The sequence below is a fragment of the Chaetodon trifascialis genome, chromosome 13 (assembly GCF_039877785.1).
Source record: "Chaetodon trifascialis isolate fChaTrf1 chromosome 13, fChaTrf1.hap1, whole genome shotgun sequence".
Classification (NCBI taxonomy): Eukaryota; Metazoa; Chordata; class Actinopteri; order Chaetodontiformes; family Chaetodontidae; genus Chaetodon; species Chaetodon trifascialis.
The window spans coordinates 20347271-20371463 of NC_092068.1; the positions used below are offsets into that span (position 1 = coordinate 20347271).

The following is a 24193-nucleotide window of genomic DNA, read 5'->3' on the forward strand; positions in this document are numbered from 1 at the left end:
GTTTGGCAATCAGCTTGCCCATGTAAAAATAAATCAAGCTGATTTTCCAAATGTTTTGTGCGTGGTGCGCTGTTGCCGCTCTTCGCAGCACAGATTGCAGGCCGATGGAGAGGCTGTGGGGAGGGGCGGGGCGCTGGATATTGAACTCACTTGCACCAGCTTGTTAACACGTACACCTTAACCCCCGAGTGGCGCGGCAGGGTGCCCGCTGAGCGCTCAGGGCCTGCAGGGACCAACTAACGTATATCCTATGTATGGACACACATGCACACACGCGCACATACACACACACACACAGGATTACAAGAACACGCATGCAATTCAGCAGGAGAACAGCGCCATATGTAGAGAGGCTGACGTGCCCGCTCGTACACGAGTATGCACACATGCGTACAAGCCTAACTGCGCACACACACAAGCAATAGTGATCTACAAACTGCAAGCCATGACTGCAATGAGTCTCTTTTTTTATTTGTTTAAAGCTAAAACCAATATGATAAGAATATATTTGCAGGTTTTCAGGTTTTCGAGTTTTGCCCCCGGAGCACCAGAAATACAACCACATACTGAAAAACCAAGTACCAGCTGCGATGTGGATCACCGTAATGACTCATACTTTTCTCGCCTACCTGTCTCTCCCTTATCTCTTCGCTGTGCCTCCTTACAATGAAACATAATGCATAAATGCCAAATATACATGCATTTGCTGCCTAGAACTAATAAATGCATTCCTAAACACACACACTTCGTACTAAAAAGAATTATCTCCGAAAATGAACTCCAAAAATGTGGTCAAGCAGCTTGACAGTCACTCCAAAAGTGACCTCATGTAGAACTGAACTCAAGAGATTTTTAAATATCAGGAGGATTCATCAACCCAGTAAGTGTCAAAGCAAAAAATAAAACTCACTAAATGCCAAGAGTGATTATCGTGGTTCAGTTGGGAGAAGAGAGAAGTTAGGTGCCAACTTCCCAGCCAATCCACTTTTGGCAGCCAGATTCCTACTCTGCTAAACCTCCTGAGAACATGCAATAGCAACCCATACACACAGACACACACACATAAAAATACCACCATAGCATATGTGCGGAAACATACAGAATATTCATACTTCACACTCCTTGACAACTTAGATTGTTTTTCTTTACACAAAAAGAGTCACACACAAGCAAGAGACAGCTGTGACTTGGTAAACTTTGTTTTTTTGGCAGCGTCTGACTGTCGACAGGTTAACACCGGTGGGTGGTAGACAATATGTAGTGTCAGGGATGGAGCAGGAGAAAAGGGTGAGCGAGTGTGTGTTTGGTTTTCTGTAAGCGGAAGGGGGAGTTGGGGGTGGGGTGGTGCTGGGGTAGAGATCCTGCAGAGTGGGGCAACAACACCCACACGCCCTCGCCCACATTGGCAGAGCCGGGCTTTATGCCAGGCGCCCTGTGGAGACACACACCAACTGGGCTCCACACTCAGGGAGAAGGAGACCCTCGCATCACACACACACACACACACACACACGCACGCACGCATGCACGCACACACACACACACACACACACACACACACACACACATACATGCACGCACACACTGCAGCCAAAGATAAACCCAGCTTTGCAGCTTTTATAAGTCACTGTTTCCAGAATCACTCCCTGTGCGCCTCATAGATCAATATATCTACTTTTTCACAATTCTAAGTTGTAAAATTGTGCACTTTTGCCCTCAAAAATGTCCACAATGTAATGAAAAAAGTGGTGATAGCATGTGCACTACTTTAGGGCCGCAAATAATGACTGTTTTCATTATCAATTAATCTGTTGATTGATTTTCCCGACCAATCGGATCATTGTTTGGTGCATAAAATGTGAGAAAATCGTACAAGAAGCCCATCACAACTTCTCAAAGCCCAAGCTGACATCATTGAGATTGCTCGTTTTGTCTGACCAACAGTCGAAAACCCAAAGATAATCTGTCTGATGTCACAGAAGACGAACGCGCCGCTCGCTGAGTGTACGTTATCCTCTATTGACCACAAGTGATGTCATGGGAGTCTATAACTAGTTATTCTTGTTCATATGAACAAGAGGAAAAGTTGTGTTTTCTGATCAGAGAACGCTTTGATGTGCAGCCTGATTAAGTGGAAACTGTTGCCACTGCACAGACAGCAGGAGAGTAAACTGCTGATGACACAAAAACCACTGTGTCAACAAAAAAACAAACCATTTTTTCTAATAATTAAACATTAGATGTGCACAAGAAGGACCGGTTAGGGACAGATTGTGAAGAAAACCGCCTGCTGCCAGATTCAAACTGAGAGATATTAAAACTAAAAAGCACTTTGGGAACATTTAACTCCAACAAGGCTGCTGTTATTTTAATAATAAAAAAATGTTTTGATCTCGATATTGACTCGTGCTTCAAAATACACACCGTGATAGACAATCAAAAGATACATGTGCCAGTTTTTCATCCAAATAAGTTCATTGGGGAAATAAATCAGAAATGTTCAAAAACATTACTGAGAACACAATTGTTTTGAATGAGGAACTAACAGAACATAATTGCATAAATCAAAAGTTTATTTGCTAAAATACATCTCAAACATTGCCTAAAATGGACAAAAATACCCTTAAAGAAATGTGTAAGATATATACACACACGCAGGCTGTGTAGTTGTGTGTACATTGTGTCTGTGTATTTGCCTACCTGTCCTTCATGCGCTGGTGCATGCGGCCGTGTTGGACACACTGTTCCTCCATGTCGGAGCAGCGAGCTCTCAGACTCTTTACAGTCTCCTCTAGGTGTTGCTTCTCCAGAGCCAGCTGCTCCATCTCACTTCTACACACACACACACACACACACACACACACACACACACACAAGCACAGTGAATACAGATGTACCTTATGAATGTACCACAAAAAATAAGTATCATCAAATACTAAAGTGTTCTATTAAAAATGATGCGCTTTGTGGTAACACTGTCAGTAAAGTTTATTTATCATATAAATGAGACACACAGAGTGCTTCACAACAAGACAAAAGACGTAAAACAGATGCACAACACAAATGTAATAGAGAAAATAAAGAGATAAAAATAAAGAAATAAAAGTCAGCAAAGTCAGAGTCTAAACAGGTGGGTGAGCTGCTTGTTAAAGGGGTCCACAGTCTCCACAGATCTTTAGAGCTATAGTAGTAATAACTGTTCAGAAATCTTTCCTAAATATGCACTCAGTTGTCCACCCCATTCATATCAGTGAAACACCTCTCTGTTTGATGCACAGCAGTTCAACAGCACCACAAACTACTACTCAACATTACAACCTTCGTGAAGGGAGGGCTTGATCCAGGACTGGCTTTACTGGTGTACCTAATAAACTGGCAACTGAGTGTATAATTAAGAAAATGTAATGCTGAGAGAAAAAAGGTTAATCCTCGCTTTGAATTGATGTGATGTCATACACCGAGACCATTCACTGTGCTATCAAAAGGACTTTTTTAAATGCTGTACAGCGACCACTGGCAAGGCAAGTATATATATCCTTTTTTAAAAAAATATATTGGACAGTGACAACAGAGAAGAGAAAGAAGTGACATGCGACAAAAGCTCCCTGCTCGGACGTCAAGGTTACTTTGAATGCGTCTTAACCACCGGATGCCCTGAACCACAACATGACGCTGGCCAGTCAGTGGGAGTGGGCCTCATAAGACTCAGACTAACAACTTAGAACAATTCATCGGGAGTTTTCGTGCTCATCTTGCTGCAACTGTCTCAGTGTAACCTCACTTAGCCTGACTGAGGCCGTCCAGCAGGACTTTAACCGCTACACTGGGCTTGGACTCCAGGAGCTCAAACAGCCCGAGGCAGGAAACTCACCAACACCACGCGGCTGCTAAACTACATAACACACACATACAGCAGATGCAGGCTATGAGCCTTCATGACAGTGTGTCAGCATGTGTGTGAAATCCTCCCCATAAAAATCACACTCAAGGCCGAAGCCATTACTGTGTACACATGTGTGTATTTGGTGTTGATGTCCGTCCATAAGAAAATACACAAGGTACTTCGGTGTGTGTACTGTGCGCACGTGTCCTGTGCCTGGTGAGGCCACTGCGGTCTGGCAGGGCCAGATTGGGGGCTGTCATGTGACTAATGTGCAGCACAGCTCCAACAGCTGACAGGACACTGGGCCCAGGGTCACACACACACACACACACACACACACACACATACACACGCACAAACGCACAAGTACACAAACACATACAAGTACACAAACACACACAGGCAGCCCAGATGGAGAGCTGTGCAGGCCTGCTGTGACTACTGTAGCATCAGGTTAACAAGAAAACAGGTCAGACTGGAAAGCAGTATGTAGTATGTTGACATGATCTGTCCAAACAGCCTGGATAGATGACGCCTCATCGAATGATGGAACAGATAGATGGATTAAAACAAGGGAGCAAGTAAATAAATAACTGGAAAAGAGAAGCTGTGTATATATACGCAAGTACGTTTCAACTCACCATATGAAAATGTGTTCACGGGAGAAAAAGATAAAGAAAAAGAAATGAATAAGTAGGGATGTCAGTCGGTTAGAAAGCAAACAATGAGCGAGTGAAAGACGATGAAACCCTAACTGAGTGAATGTGTTGTCAAACAAAGACAATGGAGGAAAGAACGAAAGAGAAAATACTGACCTGCTATTTTCCGTCAGCTGCTCCAGTTTGACTCCCAGCGAGCAGCACTCATCCTTCAGTTTCCCGATCAAGGAATTCTGGGAGCTCAGCAGACCATCCAACTCTCCAACTACAATCGGTCATGGGAGAGAGGTTTGTTACCGTGAGGTTAACCGTCATGGGTGTTATCGTGCACTGTGAGAAGCTGTCAGAGATCCTGGCTGCACAGAAACTACAGTGGCCCTGAGAGGTCAAAACACACACAGACGAAACACAACCAGACATGAGACAAAGCACAGAGGACAACAAACGGTTTGTATCTGGTTGTGTTTTCTTACTTTGCAGCATCTTATCAAAATGCATCCGTGTTGTCAAATTGGTGATTTTTTATCTTAATTTGCTTACGTTTAGTCCATTTGCATGTGTTTTCTTAAGCTGCAGTGCGATTACCTCTCAGGGCCACAGCAGACAGGACTTGAATCAATATCTCACTTCAATTAGACGCTTTTACTTTTCCGCCCACACGCCTACACTGAAGTTCAGACCTCGTCAAAAGCCTGCCTCGAGGATCTGTTGTCACTGGACACCAACGTCAATTGTCTGCCTCTCTCTAATAATCAAGCCATATTTATATGAAAAATACATCACAAAGTAAAATTTTCATAATTTGATACATTTAATTAATGTATCAAATTTAAGAGAAAAACTGGTTGAACAAACTACCGGATATACTGTATTAGTGGTAAGTGATAATACTTTGAGAGCATCGTGGCTCCTTCTATTAACACATACTATACATTTCCAAGAGCAGGCCGACAAAACAGTCTCACATACCAGAGGAAAACATCTACAGTGTGGACAGAGCTGAACAATTAAATCTATTGTGGCAAATACTGCACCAGCAGCAACATACATACGCCTCCTTGAATCTATTCCCAAAAATGCTTTTGCAGACATTAGCATTAAAATCAAAAGTGTTCAAACAACAGGCGGAGATGTACAGAGGAAAAGCAGAAGCACAGACGATCGAGAGTGGAAATAAAAAAAAGTGTGTGAGAAGGGTAAAACGAGATTGAGAAAGAGGGGGAGATTGTTGTTTGAAAGCGCTTTCTTTCTCCTTTCCACCCTTCCTGCCACGTCCTCATCCGCTCATGGGGGCCTCTTTCTGAACAATCCAACACTGGGCTTTCATCATTCCTTTGAAATGATCCACGTTCCGCTCTCCAACATATGTCTGCTCTTTTAAAATAACAATGGCTGCCGTTTGGATGGAGGGAATGATCCACCTGCTCCGGCATTCTGTTACAGTCAACCAAAACCAAAAACACCAAGGACTCGCAGTCTTTGAAAAGTAGCTCAGACTTTTTTGCATACAGTAGATATTGGGGGGGGGGGGGGGGGGGGCAGGAAAAAAAAGTAGATAAAAACCCATGAAAGTCAATCTCTGCACTGTGATGCTTACCATTTACCTGCAGGCTGAAATTTGACTACAGGAACGCTATGACAATACAAAGCAAGAAATTATGACTGGGAGAGGTGCAAAGGCCAGTCCACTGATGGTTCATTCTGAGCCTGGAATGTAATATTATTCACTTTTACCGGTCCCACATCGTGTCTCTAAAGTGAGTTACCGCTAACCTTTTTTCATTCTGCTCTATACAGTCTCTGTCCCCAGATCACCGCCATAGATAATGCATGGAGGGCAGAAATTGGACGCTGCAGAGCATGAAACTAAACTACACAAACTCACAGACGTGCGCACACACGTACACTCAACAAAGTTTGGTCAGTGCTGGAAAAGTTGCATGAAGAATGCTAATTAGCTGAACAGGCTTTGAATGCGTCTGGCCATGCGTAGGCCAAAAAGAACCCTGGGACACAGAAACACAGCAGAACTGGCACTGGAAACAAACAGAGAAAAAATGAGTGAGGGAGGGATGGAGAGAAGAAGCGTGGCAGGGAGGGAGGGACGGACAGAGAGAAACAAATATCTGATATCATCTAGAGGCTGCTCTGTACGCATTTACTCAAAAAAGAAACATGAAAAAAAAAATCTGAAAAAAGGTGGGAGGGAGCGGAGAAAAAGGGAGAGGGGGACGGATGGATGGAAGGACAAACGGATGGACAGAGAGGCGGGATTTGGAGAGCAAGAAAGCTAATTATCCAGCTCGTCTGTTGGGTTGCACGGGGAGAGGAAGTGATGCGAGCTACTAAAGGACGTCCACCCCTCCATCCCCTCCCCATCCACAGTTTCCTGCTGTGCTCTGATGTCAGCTCTCTTTAGACAACATGTGTGCTGCCGACATGAGCCAGAAACAAACCCTTTGTTTACCCCCCCCCGCTCCCCTCCCTCCATCCATTCCTCCCTCTATACCCTCCATCTTTGTTCTGCGTACCAGCAGGCTCCCTGGTTGTTGAAGGGAACCACAGGTAAATAAAAAGATAGGAGAAGGGAGGGAGGGAGGGAGGGTGGTTGAGGGTGGGTGGTGGGTGTGAGGGGGGAGGGAGATCCAGATGGTGCAACAGATGTGGTAGCAGCAGCAGCTCTGCTGTGCAGACAGACAGCGAGCTCTGAGCTGGGTCTCTCCGCTCTGCTCCCATCACCTTCCCTCCGCTCTGCCCTGCTATTCTCTCCTCTCCTCTTACGGCTTCTGTTTTGCTCTTTTTGCTCTGTTCTGCTCTTTTGAGGTCACTTCAGCTCAGCCTTGTTCGGCTCAAATGAGTTGTGTTGTTGTGCGTCCCCTCCCACTCCGGCCATGCTGTGTTGGTGGGGAGCAAGGTGGCGCAGTAAGAAGGCAAAACCATCCTTCAACTGGAAGATGCAGGTTCAAGACCCCGTTCCAGCAGAGATCCATCCTGCTGAGGTGTCCTTGAGGATGAGACTGAGACCCTCCCAGCTCCAGCTGCGACTCTGTAGCTGACCCTGATCAACTCTGCTGTTTTGTTCCTTACTGTTCTGGATATTTTCACTTGGAGCGCTCCATCACATTCAGTTCTGCTTTGTTCTGTTGTTTTGTTGTGTGTCGTCCCCCCCCCCACCACACACATCACACTCCCCTCTGTGTGAGACAACTAACATGCCCATGTACCACAGTGGCCTACAGTAAACCTACTGAAATAGCAAATTTGAGGACATGTTGCTGTGTAGCCTCAAGTGTGTGCAGCTCTCCACAGAAAAACCCTTTAATTCTGCCCTTGGGGATGTCGGACACCCCGTGTGGCTCCATCGCATCTGCCAGACACGATCCACTGCCTGCTAGCTGCTGGGCCGATGGCCACCAGACGCAGGACTGGAGAACAACATTCATGTGTGAATGTATATAAATGTTGATATCTATTGACAATTAATATAAATGTAATATTTAATGATTCATTTCATTAATTAGTTGCTGGCTGTAAAAACTGCTTCTTGTTTATGTCTCAAAATCTGTGTAGCAGGAGAAGGAATGTGACAATTTTCCTTCTACGAAAAGTAAAAAAAAAAGAAAAAATGAAGATAAGAGCGTGCTGTGTACAGTAATTAGAACAAGTTAAGTAGAGGGACAAAGTTTCTGTTTTCACATTGATCATAAATGAGCTGCAAACATGTATTCAATATGCTTCTAAAACAAAAAGTGTTGGCAAAACAACTCTGAACAAACTGTGACTACAGAGGGACAGACTGCTCGAAGACGATACGCCTCTGAAACGTCTCCAGTCAACATTTGAACTGCAAAGGAGACGTGACGGAGCTGCGGTGCAGCCGGGACACGATGCAGCTGCATCCAGTGTTCGTCCGGGGTGAGTCTACTTTAAAGGCAGCCTTTTGATGAGCAAATTAAGGAAATTAAAGATGAAGGCTTTTGAAGAGGCGATATCGTCGAGGACACACGGTTGTCACATATTTTGATAAGTCATAGAGGTGGACAGTATTTCTGTCCTCTGCTGAAGCCAAACCCAGCGGCACTGCTGTGGGTGAAGCACTGACCTCTCTGCAGGTGTTGAGCCTCCGTTCGCTCCAGCAGCCCCGCCAGCGCTCTCTCCCTTTCCTGCGCTGAAAGGGTGACAGATGCCATTTCCTCCTCATGAGCCCGGTCTGCACTCTCTCTGTCCTGTCTGGGGAAGAGGACCAGGATGTTTTAGGAACATTTAAACCACAAGAATAATAATACCTTAGCCACATTTTCACATGTAAAACTGAAGAGGCGTTTAGCGAGGTGGTCGTTTGCACGGCTACCTGTGGTGTGTAAAATCAGCTTTCATCCAAACACAGACACTAAATGTTAGTCAGTGTTAGTGCTGGAGATGATGGACACTCATCTTCTGCTCGTGGTCGAGCAAGAGACACGCTTCCACATACTGTCAGCTATAACTTCTGTCTTAAACAGGCCATGAATGTTGTTCTCAGTCGAACACCAGCAGCCTGTTTACGAAACATCAGTTAGGATCAGCAGCCGACTGATCGCTGCATTCCCAATAAATTCCATCGTAGTTGTTTCTAAAGTGGAAACGAAAGACTGCTGGATGGACACAGAGGTGAGAGAGGGAGCAGGAGGAGAGAGCGACAAGAGAATGAAGGAAAGGACAGAAAGGAGAATGACAGAAAAGACTCGGGGGGTAGACGAGTAAAAGCGTCGGGCCACTGTCAGCCTGGAGACCCCTGAGTGATACTGCAGCTGTCTACAAAACACACACACACACACACACACACACACACACACACAGAAATACAGGGGTCAATTACAGACTGGTTGAGTTAAAGCTTTATCCACTGATTGGATAGAAGTTAAATACTGCCAACGTTAAAGAAAAGATCGGTCTGCTCTGCCGTTGCTTAACCTGCCTGAATAAACACGTATAACACTACAGCAGCATAACATCAGTTCATTTATCTTCATCATTTATTTTCTAAGGAGGCTGTACTTATACAAGGTTCACATCAGAAATACTGCATGACTTCATCGTACACACCGTTTTTAGCTCGACAGGACCGCAGGCTTGCATGATGTTTGGGAGCGATCAAAAGGTTTTAATCTTCACTTTCATTCGTCTTACTGTCAAAACTGTGCAGGTAGGATGCAAAGCAAGGTGCTGATCCCTGTGGACTTTGAACAACGCTGCATTTTATTCATGTCGGAGCCAAACTTTCTAACTAAGCTAAGTCCAAACGTACCCAGACAACAGAGGAACGGACAAAGAAGGAAAGAAAAGAAAAACTACAAAGACAGGAAAAAACGAACAAATAAACAGAACTCTTCCTGAAGTCCAAAGGCGCTAATGAAGAGAGAATTCTCCAGTTTAAGTGAAAACTTTTCTCCCCTACAGCGCTTGGCCTGCATCTCTAAAGTGACCGCGTCTGTCTGTTCCTTCGTGTGTGTGTGTGTTCTCCTGCTGTCCTGCTGTCTGGGGTGTGAAAGCGGGTGGCGGGTGTGCAGGGGACACAAGGAGACTGTGTGTCTGTACGCGTATGAGTGTGTGTGTGTGTGTGTGTGTGCGTGTATGTGTGAGTGAATGAACCCCCGCTGGGCTTGAACAGCAGCCTGAGCCACCAAAGCGCACACCAGGGCTCAGCGGGAGATGGCGGGCAGGCGTTGCCAGCCATTTGGTCCTGCAAGAGGTTCCAGGGGGCCGTGTGTATTTGTGTATGTCTATGTGTGTGTATGTGTGTGATTGGAGGGGGTGGGTGGGGGGACTCACACCAGACCTGTTTACCCACCAATTAGCATCAGACAGACCGCCAGAAAGTTCCAGCAGTCAGCAATAGAGTGGTGGTGAGGAAGAGGAGCGAAATGAAAAACAGAAGAAGATAGAAAAGCAAACACACGCACACAGTTACACATTTGGCATCTGTTTGGTCTCACTGATCTACTGAACCAACATTTTAAGTACAACCTAATGACGATGTACCGAGCAGAGCAGACGCAGGGCCTTCGTTTCTGGGTGAGAGTGGGGCGACCTTGAGGAGGGTTGCTGATTCTGAGTTTCGGTTCAGTAAGTGGGGTCCGAGGATTCAAATCGCTGGGACGAGGGCCTGAAGGCCTCATCGAGGGCCACATTAAAGCAGGGGAGTCGCACTAAGTTGTGTTGTTCCCTCCCCTGCGCCATTTTGGATCCCCATTGAAACGCAACATGTTTACTTGCAAAATGCTGTCACAAAATGGCTGCTGATGAGCACTGTCAAATTAAAGCATAAAAAAGAGAAAGCAAAGGAGGGATGTCAGCAGAGAGCCAAGCCCTGGAGCAAGCGTTAAGGGCGACGGGGAGAGCAGAGGCTGAATATGTGGGGCTGGAGCTGGATAATTCTCCCTGGACAATAATCTGCCTTCCAGCTAATTGGTGAATGGGCTCTGGGTTGCTGCCTGTGGCAGAACTCTTGTTTGGGCCTAGGAGGCAATAGACTGAATGTTCAGTTAGCGCATAGCTGGGCCTGTTTGTATATGCCTGGCCTGATGCTCTGTAGGACAGCTTGGTAAGTATGGCGAGAGCTGCGTGGGCCAGGGGCCTAAGGTAGGCTGGAATGGCTCTGGGGCTGCGGCCAGGTACAGTGGCTGCTGGGTAAGTGGGAGGTGGCAGAGGCGGTGGCTGGCTGGCTAGCTGGCTGGAGCAGCGAGGAAGAAGAGGGGGCCCAGTCTGCACTGCCTGCCTAAGTGGGCACTATTCAAGCTGTTGCCCATTAGATGTGGGGTGCCAGGGCCTGACCAAGCACGGAGTTTGCAGCACCCCATGGTGCAGCCGGCATCCCACGCCAGAACCACCAAATGCCGCGGTTTATCAGAGAACGAGCACAAATTGGAGTCAGACGGTGGACTTGGAGGAATTGGAGACATCCGCCAACGCCAGACACCACTGACCGCTGTTTGGACTAAAGTAAAAGAGACTATACTCTCTCTGAATAAATACAATATCACCAAGATACACACACAGCACATGAACACACACACACACACACACACAATAATAAGGAAAAGTCTGTATGCACATGTAAAACAGGGAAAATGTTTTACTATATTTTGTTGTAATTTCAACTAAGAACCATCAACATGGCTGATGAAGCTCTTTTCAAACTACTTTTTGGAACCATTCACTGACCAAAACCAAGGTCAAGAGTGCAAAACAGACACTGTATATAAACTAGACACTAAAAAAACAATTCTTCAAATCAGTGCATATTCATATTTATGCTACACGACATTCTTATGTTGCAAAAGAACAGGTGTGAAATTAACATACAGGTTAACAGACTGTGAACCGAGCCTATAGCACAGACACGCAGACACACAAGCTTTGTTCGCAACAAAGACGAATGGATGTTGTAAGACACTGATGATCCCTACAGAGAGTCGCTGAGGAGGAAGACGAATAATACTATTTCTACCACAGAGGACCATCTGTAGCTGTTCCCAGGGTAAATTTCAGAAATAAACTTAATATTAACAATTTTTTTAAATGAGAATTGTCTTTCATTTAACACTTATAATCAATTACAGATTAGTGTATTATGTCACAACACTGCTTCAAGCTAAGACCTAATAACAGCAAATTAAAATAAGAATAATAATCATCCCTGGGTTATATTTTTAAGACACCTTTGTGATGAAACGGATGTATTTAACTTTATACAGTGTCTAGATTTAAAAAAAATACACTTCCATTCAAATCAATTATCTATACTGATGCACCCGAAGCTCAAACGACCATTTGGTGGGACTCGCTGCTGGTAGGATTTAACTGAAATGAACCGATACTGTACTATAAAATTACAACTGTTAACTATTTGCTCGTATCTGAACTGCTCAAAATGGTGACACTCGTGATGAATCATTTTTGTGGAGGAATTCCAGTGGATCCACAGCTATTTATGATAGACTGCATCAATCAGACCACATTAATATTCAACAGTTTGATACGCGGGACTACAAAGATGATTCCTGCTTGTGTGTGTGTGTGTGTGTGTGTGTGTGTGTGTGTGTGTGTGTGTGTGTGTGTGTGTGGCTGAGAGACAGTGAGACAGAGGCCTTGTGTAGGCCCATCTCCCGGATACTGCCAACAAAGGATGAGCGCACGGCGGAAAATAAAGTGACATATTGAACATTTGATGCCACGTACAATAAACATCTGAATTGTTTGGTGGAGCAGACCGCACACAGTGTCGCACGATTTTCTCTCACATGCACCTCAATGTGTTTTAGCACATTTTTATTAAACCTTCGGGTGATGCAAGTCAATCACTGACATCCGCTCCCACATTTTCCCTGCGACACGCCGTCATGTCGCTGCTCTGCTTTGTGAAGCAAACACATGAAAGACAGAGGCAGCCTGATGCAGCCTCAGCGCTCCTTTACTCCGCGCCCAGCCCATCTTTCTATCTGTCTGTCCATCTATCTGTCCACAGCGTTCTCATCTCTGCTCCGATCCTTTTTTCTGCTGTTTCCATCTCTCCCTCCTCCCTCCTCTTTTCCCTCCCACCCTTTTTTTCCTGTAACTAAACTGGCTGTGTCTCTCTCCATCTGCTGGTTCTTCCTTCAGCGGCCCTGCACCTGTTCACACCTCCTCTCCTGTTGGCCACCTCTTCTCTCTTCTCCCCTCTCCCCCCACCCTTTATCTCTCTCTTTCTCTCTCTCTCTCTCCCTCCCTCTCTCTCTGCTCAGTGCGATGCTGCCAGGCCCGTTCCTGGCTCGGTTAGCCTCTCTGTCATTCAATCCATCTGTCGGCAAGTCAACTTTGTTTACAGCGGGCGGCCCAAGCCTCTTTTCGTCTTCAAGGAGCGCTAAAGCCCCCCCACTGCCACCAAGGTCAGTGGTGAGCCAATCATGCCCGAAAAACAAAAAAACTGCAACTGTTAAATTAGCAAAAAAAAAAAAAATAGAATTTGCCCTTCCCCTCCAACATACAAGTACAGAAGTATTAAGAAAAACTATGGAAATACGCACATCTTAAAAGCTGCCTTTCACTCTCATCATGCACGTCAATAAATGCACACATGTACAGGCAGTAACACATGCGCGACCCTCACAGAGACAAACATTTGCACACATTCCCTTAGAGAAAGATCCAGCTCTGGATTGAAGCAATTAGCTGCTGATTGGCCTCTGTCATCATCTATCTGCTCACAAAACAGAGCAAGAGAAGTTTAAAACTCCTAATTGGCACAGATGACTGATGGTCTTAACACAGGAAGAGCAAATTGGCAGCGCAGGCATCTGTGATTTTTAAAAATAAACACACAGCATACGTACAATATGCTCCCATACTGACCCAATCCAGAAACCCGGGACTCAACGTGAGTGTCAAATCTGTGCCCTACAGAAATAGTTGAGGGAAGCATATGCAGCAGGGCTGGGGGTCGCATCGATTTCAGCTGAGAAGGTAAATGATTGCCTAAAATTAACTATTTCAATCAGGATACCAGCTTTAAGTTGCTCCTCATTAGATAAAGTGTATAAGACATGTTATATGAATATATTATCATAAAAGTAGGATTAGGGAAGGAAAAAATAACCAATGTTAACATGTTTCTAACTGATGTTAAATATCTGATCTGCATGCCACGCACATGTACATTAACGTGAAAGACAAAAGAAATGAGATGACAATGTTTCAGAGGGGAAAAAGCAGCAGTGAGAGAAAAGGTGCACAAACTAAAAGTCTGTACCACATGCAGTGTTCTCTCATGGTGTGAGCATAATCAACTTGTGTTGGAATTAACTTCACACCTGAGGCTTACCTGATGCCGTTCGAACGCCCCTCACCCATCCCACCCCGATATAAGCTTGGGGGCACCTGGCAGGAAGGAACATGTGCCATCTTTCTCTACTAACCCACTCAAGAAATCTTTAGTGAACCCCTCTATTATGTTCTTACTTCCTCACTTCCTCTCCTCTCCTCTCCTCTCCTCTCCTCTCCTCTCCTCTCCTCTCCTCTCCTCTCCTCTCCTCTCCATTCCTGGGCCATTAGATCAGATGCCTACTGAGAGAAAGGCGGCCATTGAGGTGGAAAACAAAGACAGGCTTTTTTTAAACTCAGTGGGGGGGATTAGGGCTGGAGATGGAACTGTAGGGGGGCTTGTGCCCATCCGGTGCCCGCCTTCATATACAAACAACCGCCAGCCTCACTGCTTTTCTCCTCTGCTCCCCTCGGCCATCCATCCACTTCCCTCTACATTTAAAACTTCCACTGTATCCTCCTAAACCCTCTCCTCACCACAATTTATGAGGCCTCTTCTCTTTCATTTCCATCTGCATTGAATCAATCCACCCTTCGTTCCATTTGCAGCATCAGTGTGATCTTCATTCTTCGTTCATATCTCCTCACTAACAGACCGCACTTAACAGCACCACCGTTTCAACCTGGTTCACAGAGCGCACTGTTTGGAATAAGGAGCATCAATGTGCTTAAATATAGCTTGGGCATTTTGAGCATTTTCACCATGTGCATGCATAGGAACAAAAGCTGCAAGAAGCAATGCAGCCACAGACCTTCTCAAGTATATTCATCTCTTTGGAAACATAAAGGCTGTTTTTTATATTACCTGTGTGGATTGCCTTTCATTTTAAGACTTTTTAATGGTAATCACTACACCATAACAAACAAAGTCAACATTTATTATCATCATTTCAATGCATAATGCAAGAATGCATGTATATGCCAGCCATAAAAATGTATCTGTCAGCAAGTATCTATTTTCTTGAAACTTCCTTTCAGATGCACGCAACCTCAATGTAACTTGGGGATATGGAGCAGTTTTTTTTGTTTCAAATAAAGCATGATTTCCATGACTGATGACAGTGTCTCACATCCAGTGCCAGTAGAGGAGTTTGCAGGAGCATCTTGCTGTCTTCTCTCATGCAACTCTCTTCCTTTCCAGCATTCCTCCCTCTGTATCTATCTTCTGAATATCTCAATTCAGCTGCTACCTTGGACCCATCTTATCCTCCTCCCTGCTACGCCTTGCTCCTGTATTTGTGATCATCTCCGGATACAATGTGCCAGTGAGGGCAGTGCCCTGCTACCTACGAGGCAATGCTTGGCAATGCTGTACCCACAAAGGGCAACAGAGAGAAAGGGGTGGATTGAAGAGTAAAAAAAAAAAAGAGAACAAAGAGGAGCTATATGAAGGATAAAAATGAAGAGGATGAAAAGATAAAAGGATAGATCAATCAGGTAAAAGAGTGACAGAGGTAAAAGAGAGAAATGAGGGGAAAGGAGGAGCAGGGGGAGGTTCTGTCATGTTGGATGAAAGCTGTGCCTACTGGGCAGTGGGCACTGATGGTGCCACCCACACAGCAGGGGGGGAGTGTGAAGGCACAAAGTTGACCAGATGACACACATGCATGCATGCACACACGGTTCATTCAGGATGCACAGGATCCATACGCACACTGCGTTCACAATACAGGAACAAGCAGCGCAGTCCTCTAAAATGCTAAACTGCTCACGGCACTCTTTTCGCAAAACTCCAGGTATTTCTGAGCATTTTCAGTGTGTTTCAAGGTAATCCAAAAACCAGCGGGTATATACATAGTGTGAAGAGGCAGCTTTATGTATGAGAGGCAAGACAAGATGAGCGTAGAATGAGGTAAAGGGTGGATGGTGGATGGATGGCAGAGGGCTGGTGCTCTCGCTTTCCATCTCTGTCCTCCAGCAGTAGTATGTGTATGTAGGCCAGTGTCCCAGGGCGCACTTGGCTAGGGTGACAACAGTTGTAGCCGACAGATTTGCCTCCATCTTGCCTGAGGTCTCCCAGTCAGCGATCTGTCTATCCCTCTCTATTCCCAGCCCCGCAGGATGGACAGATTACAGCTCTGCCTAATAATCCTGGTACTTATGGAGTGTGACTTTCCACTGCTGAATTTATGGCATCTACATTTTAACCTTTAAGATATGTCTGGTGCAAACAAGTTAATGAAATTACAGGGGCTCATAGAATCATTTATCCTCTGGAAGAAACTGATGGATGGATGGATGGATGGATGGATGGATGGATGGATGGATGGATGGATGGATGGATGGATGGATGGATGGATATTTTTACGACCTGATCTGCATGAGGGAATAGTGAAGGAAGAACACAGAGGATAAACAGAGAGAGGAGCGGAGCCATTCATCCTTATACTCATCTTGAAATGGATTTACAACTACATATGTCGTCGCTGCTTTAATACTCTAGTTATGTCAAATTTAATCCTGGCACTCAAACTGACATAACAAAAATGTGACAATCTTGAATTGTGGTCTGTTTTCAGAGATCGTCACATACAGTCTTACTGCAGAAGGTCAACTTGAGAATCTATGCAGCAAAGTCTCAACACTGACAACTATCTTAAAGCTAGAATTACAGCAGTTTACAGATGTCTTATGCTTTGTGAATTTGCTGTCACAGTAGACACACTAAGATCGGGTGAAAGTGATGGTTAAGGGCAAAAAACAAAAGCACAGTATTAAAATGGTTCGCATTTCCATCTATTAGTACCATCTTGATAGAAATTAACATTCTGTTTTAATTATTGTCACGTCAACTAAATTAACACAGATAAATGCACAATTTAAGACCAGAGGAAGAAATCTGCAGCAGAGAGTGAGACAGAAAGACAAGAGGAGATAAAGAGTCAAAGAAGCTGAAAGAAAGATAAAAGACCAAGCAGGTCTCAACAGATTGAGCGAGAGAGACAGCGAGAGTGCAAGAGAGAGAGGTGAGAAGGCAGGATGGCAGAGAGGGCACTCCGACAGCGAGGAGAGAAGAACGCGGCAAGGTCTCGACACCGAGCCAACGGGCCCACCACTGTCAACATCATGGCACTCTGTGGTGTACGCGTGTGTACACACACACACACACACACACACACACACACACACACACACACACACACACACACACACACACACACACACACACACACACACACACACACACACACACACACACACACACACACACACACACACACACACACACACGCGGCTGGCCAACGGCCCTCCCAGCTGCCCTATCCGTAACTGTCTGATTAGTTGTGCTAAGCAGCCCCTCCCCTGCCAACCATGGTGCCATCTGCTACCCAACAACATGGCTGCCGACCAGACAAGTGCACGCACACACAAACACACACACAAACACACAAAAACACACAGCAAGCCTCATACCTGGCACTGCCCCGCTGCCGTCACACAGAGACACACACATCAAACTTCACAGACACAGGTGTAGCCCAAAGGTATCAACGCTAACATTCGCACAAAGGCATGCACACAGACTCGTCTAATTGCATGCGCACAAACGACTCAACACACATCACAAAACGAGGATATTTGATGTGCTCGTACACACACAAAAAGTCATGCACGCAGTTCGGGTAGAGGTTGTGTGCGTGCATGTGTGTGGTGACAGTGGTTAGGCACTGTTAATGCCAGGTAGAAAGAAAGATGCTGTGCTCAAGTGTGTGTGCGCTCACTGGCAGCGCTTGAAGGTTCATTATGGCCCCCACCTCTCCTGAGCGGCTGCAGCCCGCGTGGCGCCCCGGCCCTTTTATTCCGGGCCGTGATTGGACAAGGGCCTCCCGCCGAGTTGGTTTGCAGCAGTTTTGTCGCGCCCAGATTTCGCTCCCTGCTCAAAGCGAGCCTCTGGCGGGACGCGGCATCTGCTGCCTCACCTTCCTCATTTACACTTCTCCGCCCTCGCACACACACGCACACACACACACACACACACACACACACACACACACACACACACACACACACACACACACACACACACACACACACACACACACACACACACACACACACACACACACACACACACACACACACACACACACACAGTCCTGTTCACCGCCTTTCCAGACCTTGCTATCACGATTTACAACTGAGGGGAGACAAAAAAGAGAAAGAACTAGGTAGACGCACAGAGAGTGAGCATCAGCGTGACATGTTTAATAGAGTTTGGGGAACTGTGTGTATAAGAGTCACAGCAGTTGGTCTGGAGCTTTTTATCTCTCTGCCTCTCAGCATCCGTCTTATGATTTCAGGGTCACAGAAAGGAGAATGTGGCCTTAAAACACAGGACGCTATCTGTCACCCCTTCAAACTCTGTCTACCTGCTTGCCTGTTCGTACATTATCTCTTATATCATCAACACTTTCTATAAGTGCTGGTCTCATTTCGTACTGTACTGGTTGTACCTCTGATACCTCGTCTCTTCTCTCTTAACTAGACCTCGGAGACACAGTGTTTAAGAGTGCTACAAACGATAATACAGTGAGGGCTGAGTGAGTAAAGATCCAGTCAAAAGGATTCCAATGCACAACTTTAACACTATCTGAACAGCTCTAATACAATGAAACCGTGAAATGAAATACGTCCCAACTTCCTCAACCACAAATCCCAAGGCATTCCCAGGACAGATGAGACATATACAGTAATCTCTCAAAGATGTTCTAGAGTTACCCTGGTGTCTCCTCCCAGTAGGACATGCCCTAAATACCTCCACAGGAAGGCGTCTTGACCACATGCCTATACTGCTTCAACTGGTTTCTCTCAATCTGAAGGACAAGTGATGTCCAAACTACACTTCAGACTACCTCAGCCATGTGCACTAAAGAGATGGGCAGACTCCTTGATCCTATTTAGGTTCAAGTTGCAGGACATTTTTTTCTCCTAGACGTGGAAAATGAAGACTTTGCTGAGAAGATCCTCAGCCAGACATCCACAGTTGACCCTCACTGCAAGTTTCGACATTCTGGCTTTGTCCGGCAGCCTCCCTGCCTCCTGATCCAAATCACAACCAGGAGGATTTTAGCTGAAAGCTCTGTTCATTTCTTCAACTCTGTGTTGATGACATACAGCCACAGATCAGATTATATGAACAGTCACGTTCAGATGCTTCCTGGCTGAGGAATGCACTGTCACAAGTTATAGGTGAGAAAGTGACAGCAAGAAAACTTATTCATTGAAATACTTTAAGCTCCCTGTCCATCTATAGCCCTAAGCAAGCACCCTCATAAACATGGATGCTTGATTTCATGGGGATAACAAAACTGGTGGAAGATTTGGGGCCTCGCAGACATTCCACTGGTCCAAACCACAAAGCAGGCACACAGGTCTCAACTAACCATGGATACACTAGCACATGCAAACACACACATATCTACCCATGGATGCCTATCTGGCACGTGACAGAAGTTATGCTGGGCAGTTTTCACAGTGGCCTTTGGGATCTGTGATCACAACACAGAGGGAGAGGAGGCCGGATGGAGACAAGGATAGAAGAAAAGAAAGAAAGTGAAGAAAGACAGGAGCAAACAAACAAAACAAACTTAGTAAAGCCCTCTGCTGGGCTGGGGCCGGGACTGGAGTGTGTGTGTGTGTATGTGAGGCGATGTGAACAGAGTGGCGGGGATTAGGACAGATCCTGGGCTGTCCAACTCACAGCTGGCTGATGATCCAATCCTGGAGCGCAGCGCAGCGCACCAGCCGCCATGGGACCCCCGGACGCGTGCATGCATCTGTGTGTGTGAGTGTGTCTGTTTGTGTCTGTGTGTACAGGCATGCAGATTCGACTGATGTGCGAATCAGTGTGCACATTTGCAGGCATGCAGTTGTACAAACAAATATGTGTCTGTGTGTGTGTGCGTGCCTACGTGTGTGTTTATCAGAAAGGAAGGTAGGGCTATCAGAAATCAAACAGAGGCTGTCTGTGCTTCATGTCCCCTGTTTGAAGGCGGGCTGTGATCATTTGGGCCATGAGAGGAGGACAGAATGAAAGAGGGGAGCGAGCAAGTTGCAGAGAGAGAATCAAAGAGCTGCCTTCCAAGGCTGGTCATACAAATGCCTTCCAGCCTTGCTACTGTGAATCTCATACTCTTACTCTCTAAGAACACACACAAACACAGTTGCACAAACCAGCCCAATGGAGCTACAAAGACACATGCATGGCTCTGTAGTGAACAACAAGAGAGGGCAAACAGAGGCAGGACTACATGTAGTTCTGCATAACCCCAGAAGGCCCACAGACAGACAGAGAGTGAGGACAGAGGTAGAGAGGGGGAGGACAGGAAGACGCTTGCATGAGCTTCATTTGTTTCGTTTGGAACAGCATGAGAAAAAAGCTACAGAGAACATGACAAGTGAGGGAAAAAGGAGAAAAGAAAAAAGGAAAAAAGAAAAACGCGGTGATGGCCTGAGGACGGGCAAAGGCTGTGACCAAATCTCAGCAGGTGTGTGCTTGAAATGTGGATGCGTGTGGGTGTGTGCATCTGTGTCTGATGCTTGCTTTCAACGCTGCTCCAAAAACTGCTCCCTGTTTTGTTAGATAACCTTGTTCATGTACGCATGTATCTCAAAAACACTGTTTAACGGCATCTTTAAAGACTCTGATGTTATATCAACAGACAGAGATCAACGGAAGCAGATTAACTGTGAGTGACGAGAATAGAAACCAAAATATAGACCTTTGGGTCCAGAGTTCCTGTTTGGGGATTCACAACACGAAGCGACAGAGTATGTCATGATGAGCATAGTATAAAAAGTGGCATAACGATGGCCTGCATCTGCATGTATCTTATGTATCTGAAGTTGGAGCAATATTTGAAGTTCTCTCTCCGTAATTGCTCATACAGTACATACAGTGCCTTAGAGGAAAAATTGTCTCAAAGTGTGCAAAGTTAGCCCCATACTGAAATGATTATCATGTCTCACTCCTCTCTACGCCTTTGAGTTTGGCTGTTGGGCAACCATAGACACAACAGCTATAAACACTTTTGCCTTAAAATGTGGTCAGACAACACGTCGTTCAAACTGGCTCACTTTGAGCATGAAGACTGGCAGCCTGACCAGCTGAACCAGCCTTCAAACTAAATACAAACAATCAGTCAACACAATGCTGGGGTTTAATGGATGATTTTGTTTTCCGTGTTCTGATAATTAATAACAGTGGACAAACATCATTAGATTCCTTCTTGTGCAGTGATTATAGTTTGCAGTCCACATTTACACAAAATAAAACTCTTGTAAAAGCCCTGATCATTTTCTATGATCTATCTTAAATAGCACACAAACAAGCACCAATGTTCAGAATAAGGTAAATACAATAACAGAGCACAGAAGTGACATTACTGAAATTTAGCAGACTCTCAAATGTGATAATTCGGCACAGCATTTGAAAGAACAGTTTCAGATACTTGGCAACACATTAAAAAAATTGTATCATGGATTCATATTACTGAACACAACCCAAGCTTTACACAAAATTAGCTCCTTAAAAAATTATTTTATTAATCTTCCATCCTGTGACAATATTTTGGGCTCTCACACAGACACAAACATGCAGATCTTTATTAGTTGTTGCTGTACTGTACATGCTATTTAATTTCATTAACACCTTTTTTATTTATCACTGTGGGGATATATACTTTTTAATGTCTGTTTTACTCGTGTCCTGTGTTTTCTGTAAATTACTTGATGACAACACTGTTTTTTAAAAGCTCTAGCTGTGAAAGTGACCTTAAATGTAATTTTGTGACAGTGAATGTAAACATGCCTCTCATGCACTATTGAAGGAAAAGAAATATCCATATTAAATCAGTATCAGAAGTGGCTTTCAGTGCTAATGAGCAAAATTGAATTTGAATTGCTACATGCTCAGCCAAGTCAACAGCTGTCAAACATCTAGTATGCATCTGCGGAGAGATAAAACTATAAACTCTCTCATGCACATACACCCGCACACATGGCAGTAAAATGGTTTAGTCCAGTAGCTCCTCTAGTACAGGTCAAAGTCATCATGTTGCCATATTAATATGCATGTCATTCTCCACAGCTGGCTCTAAGATACACATGCACACGTGTGCATGCACATGCACGTGCGCGCACACACACACACACACACACACACACACACACACACACACACACACACACACACACACACACACACACACACACACACACACACACACACACACACACACACACACACACACACACACACACCTTGCCTCATCCCTTAAACACACGACAGCCCGCCATGCGGCCAGTGTGTTAGTGCTGGCCAGCTTACAGACAAACACACTTAAACACAGATCAAGCCAGGAGCTGCAGTGAACAATCACACATACCACCTAGCTGACAGACACATAAACACAAATACACACACATACACGTACATACACACACGTAGATTACACAAACTTGCATCCCGCAGCCTCCAGCACCACAGGGCACAACCGCCACATCTGTGCCCATCACAGACACCTCGGCTGTGGGCAGCAGGGGTGAGAGAGTGCCCTGGGCGGCTGGCATGGGCTGGCATGGCCCTGGCACTGACTGGTGTGGAGAGGAACAGCAGCCAGCGGATGACGAGAGGGACAGAGGGAAGGAAAGGAGCAGGAAGGAATGCAGGAGGACAGGAGAGAGAAAAGAATAATGGGAAAGAGAAGGAGGTGAAAGAGAAGATGATGAGAGGAAAGGGAAAAGGAACTGTTCAAAGTATAGAATAGGGCAAGGACAGCTAAGAGCTTGACCTTAGAGCTGCAGGTATAAAATATAGATATATGAATGTATGAATGGGATGAATGGATAAAAGAGTAACAGAGGAAGTGATACAAGGACCCAGGGGGAAAAAGGGATAGAAAGATGCAGAAATAGATAGAGAGAGAGATGATGGAAGAAGGAGGTAAGAGGGAGGGAGCCGGTAGCGCCTGTCGTGAGAACGGGTGCAGGGCACTGGCAGGTGGCACCGAGGCCAGGCTGTCCAGTGACCATCAGCCGCACTTTTCTGTTTGTGTCTGTGTGTGTGCGCGCCAGGGACAGAAGAAAGGCTCAGGCGCCATTTTGGCTCTGCTGGAGCTGTTGCTGGGCTCGGCACTGGCCTGGTGGCACAGAGTGGGCAGTGTGTTTGTGTGTGTGTGTTGCATTATGTTGTGGCATGCTTAACAGGATTAGAGGTGACCTGGTGAGGTCCAGTTGGTACCGGGACCATGGCACAGCGGCGCGCGTGCGTGTTTATGTGTGTGTGGTTTGTATAATAGGATTAGCTGTTACCTGGTGCGGTACAGTTGGTGTGCTGGTCTGAACTGGACTGGACTGGGCTGAGCTGGGCAGGAGCTGGGCAGAGGGGAGCGCTGTGTTTATGTGTGTGTGTGTGTGAGTGTGGTGGCATGTATAATAGGATTAGGTACTACCTGGTGAGGTGCAGTTGGCGCTGGGCATTTGCCAGCTGTTCTGCTAGGCTCAGGGCTTCGGCCTGCCATTGGCTCCCATCCTTTTGGACCGCCTCCAGATGCTGCCGACAGCCAACCAGCTCTGAGCTCAGCCTTTCCACTTCCTGTCCCGCAGAGATGGAAGGAGAGAGAAGAGGAGGTGAGGACATCTCTCACAACAACCCACCTTATGCCCTCAGACAAACAAAACAACCTCATGTAAAGGTTGAGTGGGACAAGGAAATGATGTGAAGACCTAAAGTTCAAATACTGGTAATATAATATTTTGAAATATGAGGGCAATTTATATTTCCTTTGAGGCATTCTATTTAAAAAAAGCCCCC

General features: G+C 45.6%; 1 protein-coding gene across 2 annotated transcripts in view; it reads right to left on the minus strand.

Moving 5' to 3' along the window:
• Positions 1–24193, minus strand: part of sdccag8 (SHH signaling and ciliogenesis regulator sdccag8) — a 45406-nt gene that overhangs the window by 15665 nt on the left and 5548 nt on the right. Inside the window, exons 13-16 of one of the 2 annotated variants that reach the window (XM_070977397.1) lie at positions 23832–23974; positions 8645–8772; positions 4699–4807; positions 2701–2832 (exon numbers count right to left, since the gene is read on the minus strand). In XM_070977397.1, the coding sequence (XP_070833498.1) occupies positions 2701–2832; positions 4699–4807; positions 8645–8772; positions 23832–23974 (512 nt within the window). Of the gene's footprint in view, positions 1–2700; positions 2833–4698; positions 4808–8644; positions 8773–23831; positions 23975–24193 lie in introns of those variants that run through there. The other variant, XR_011602993.1, reaches the window with a different exon arrangement.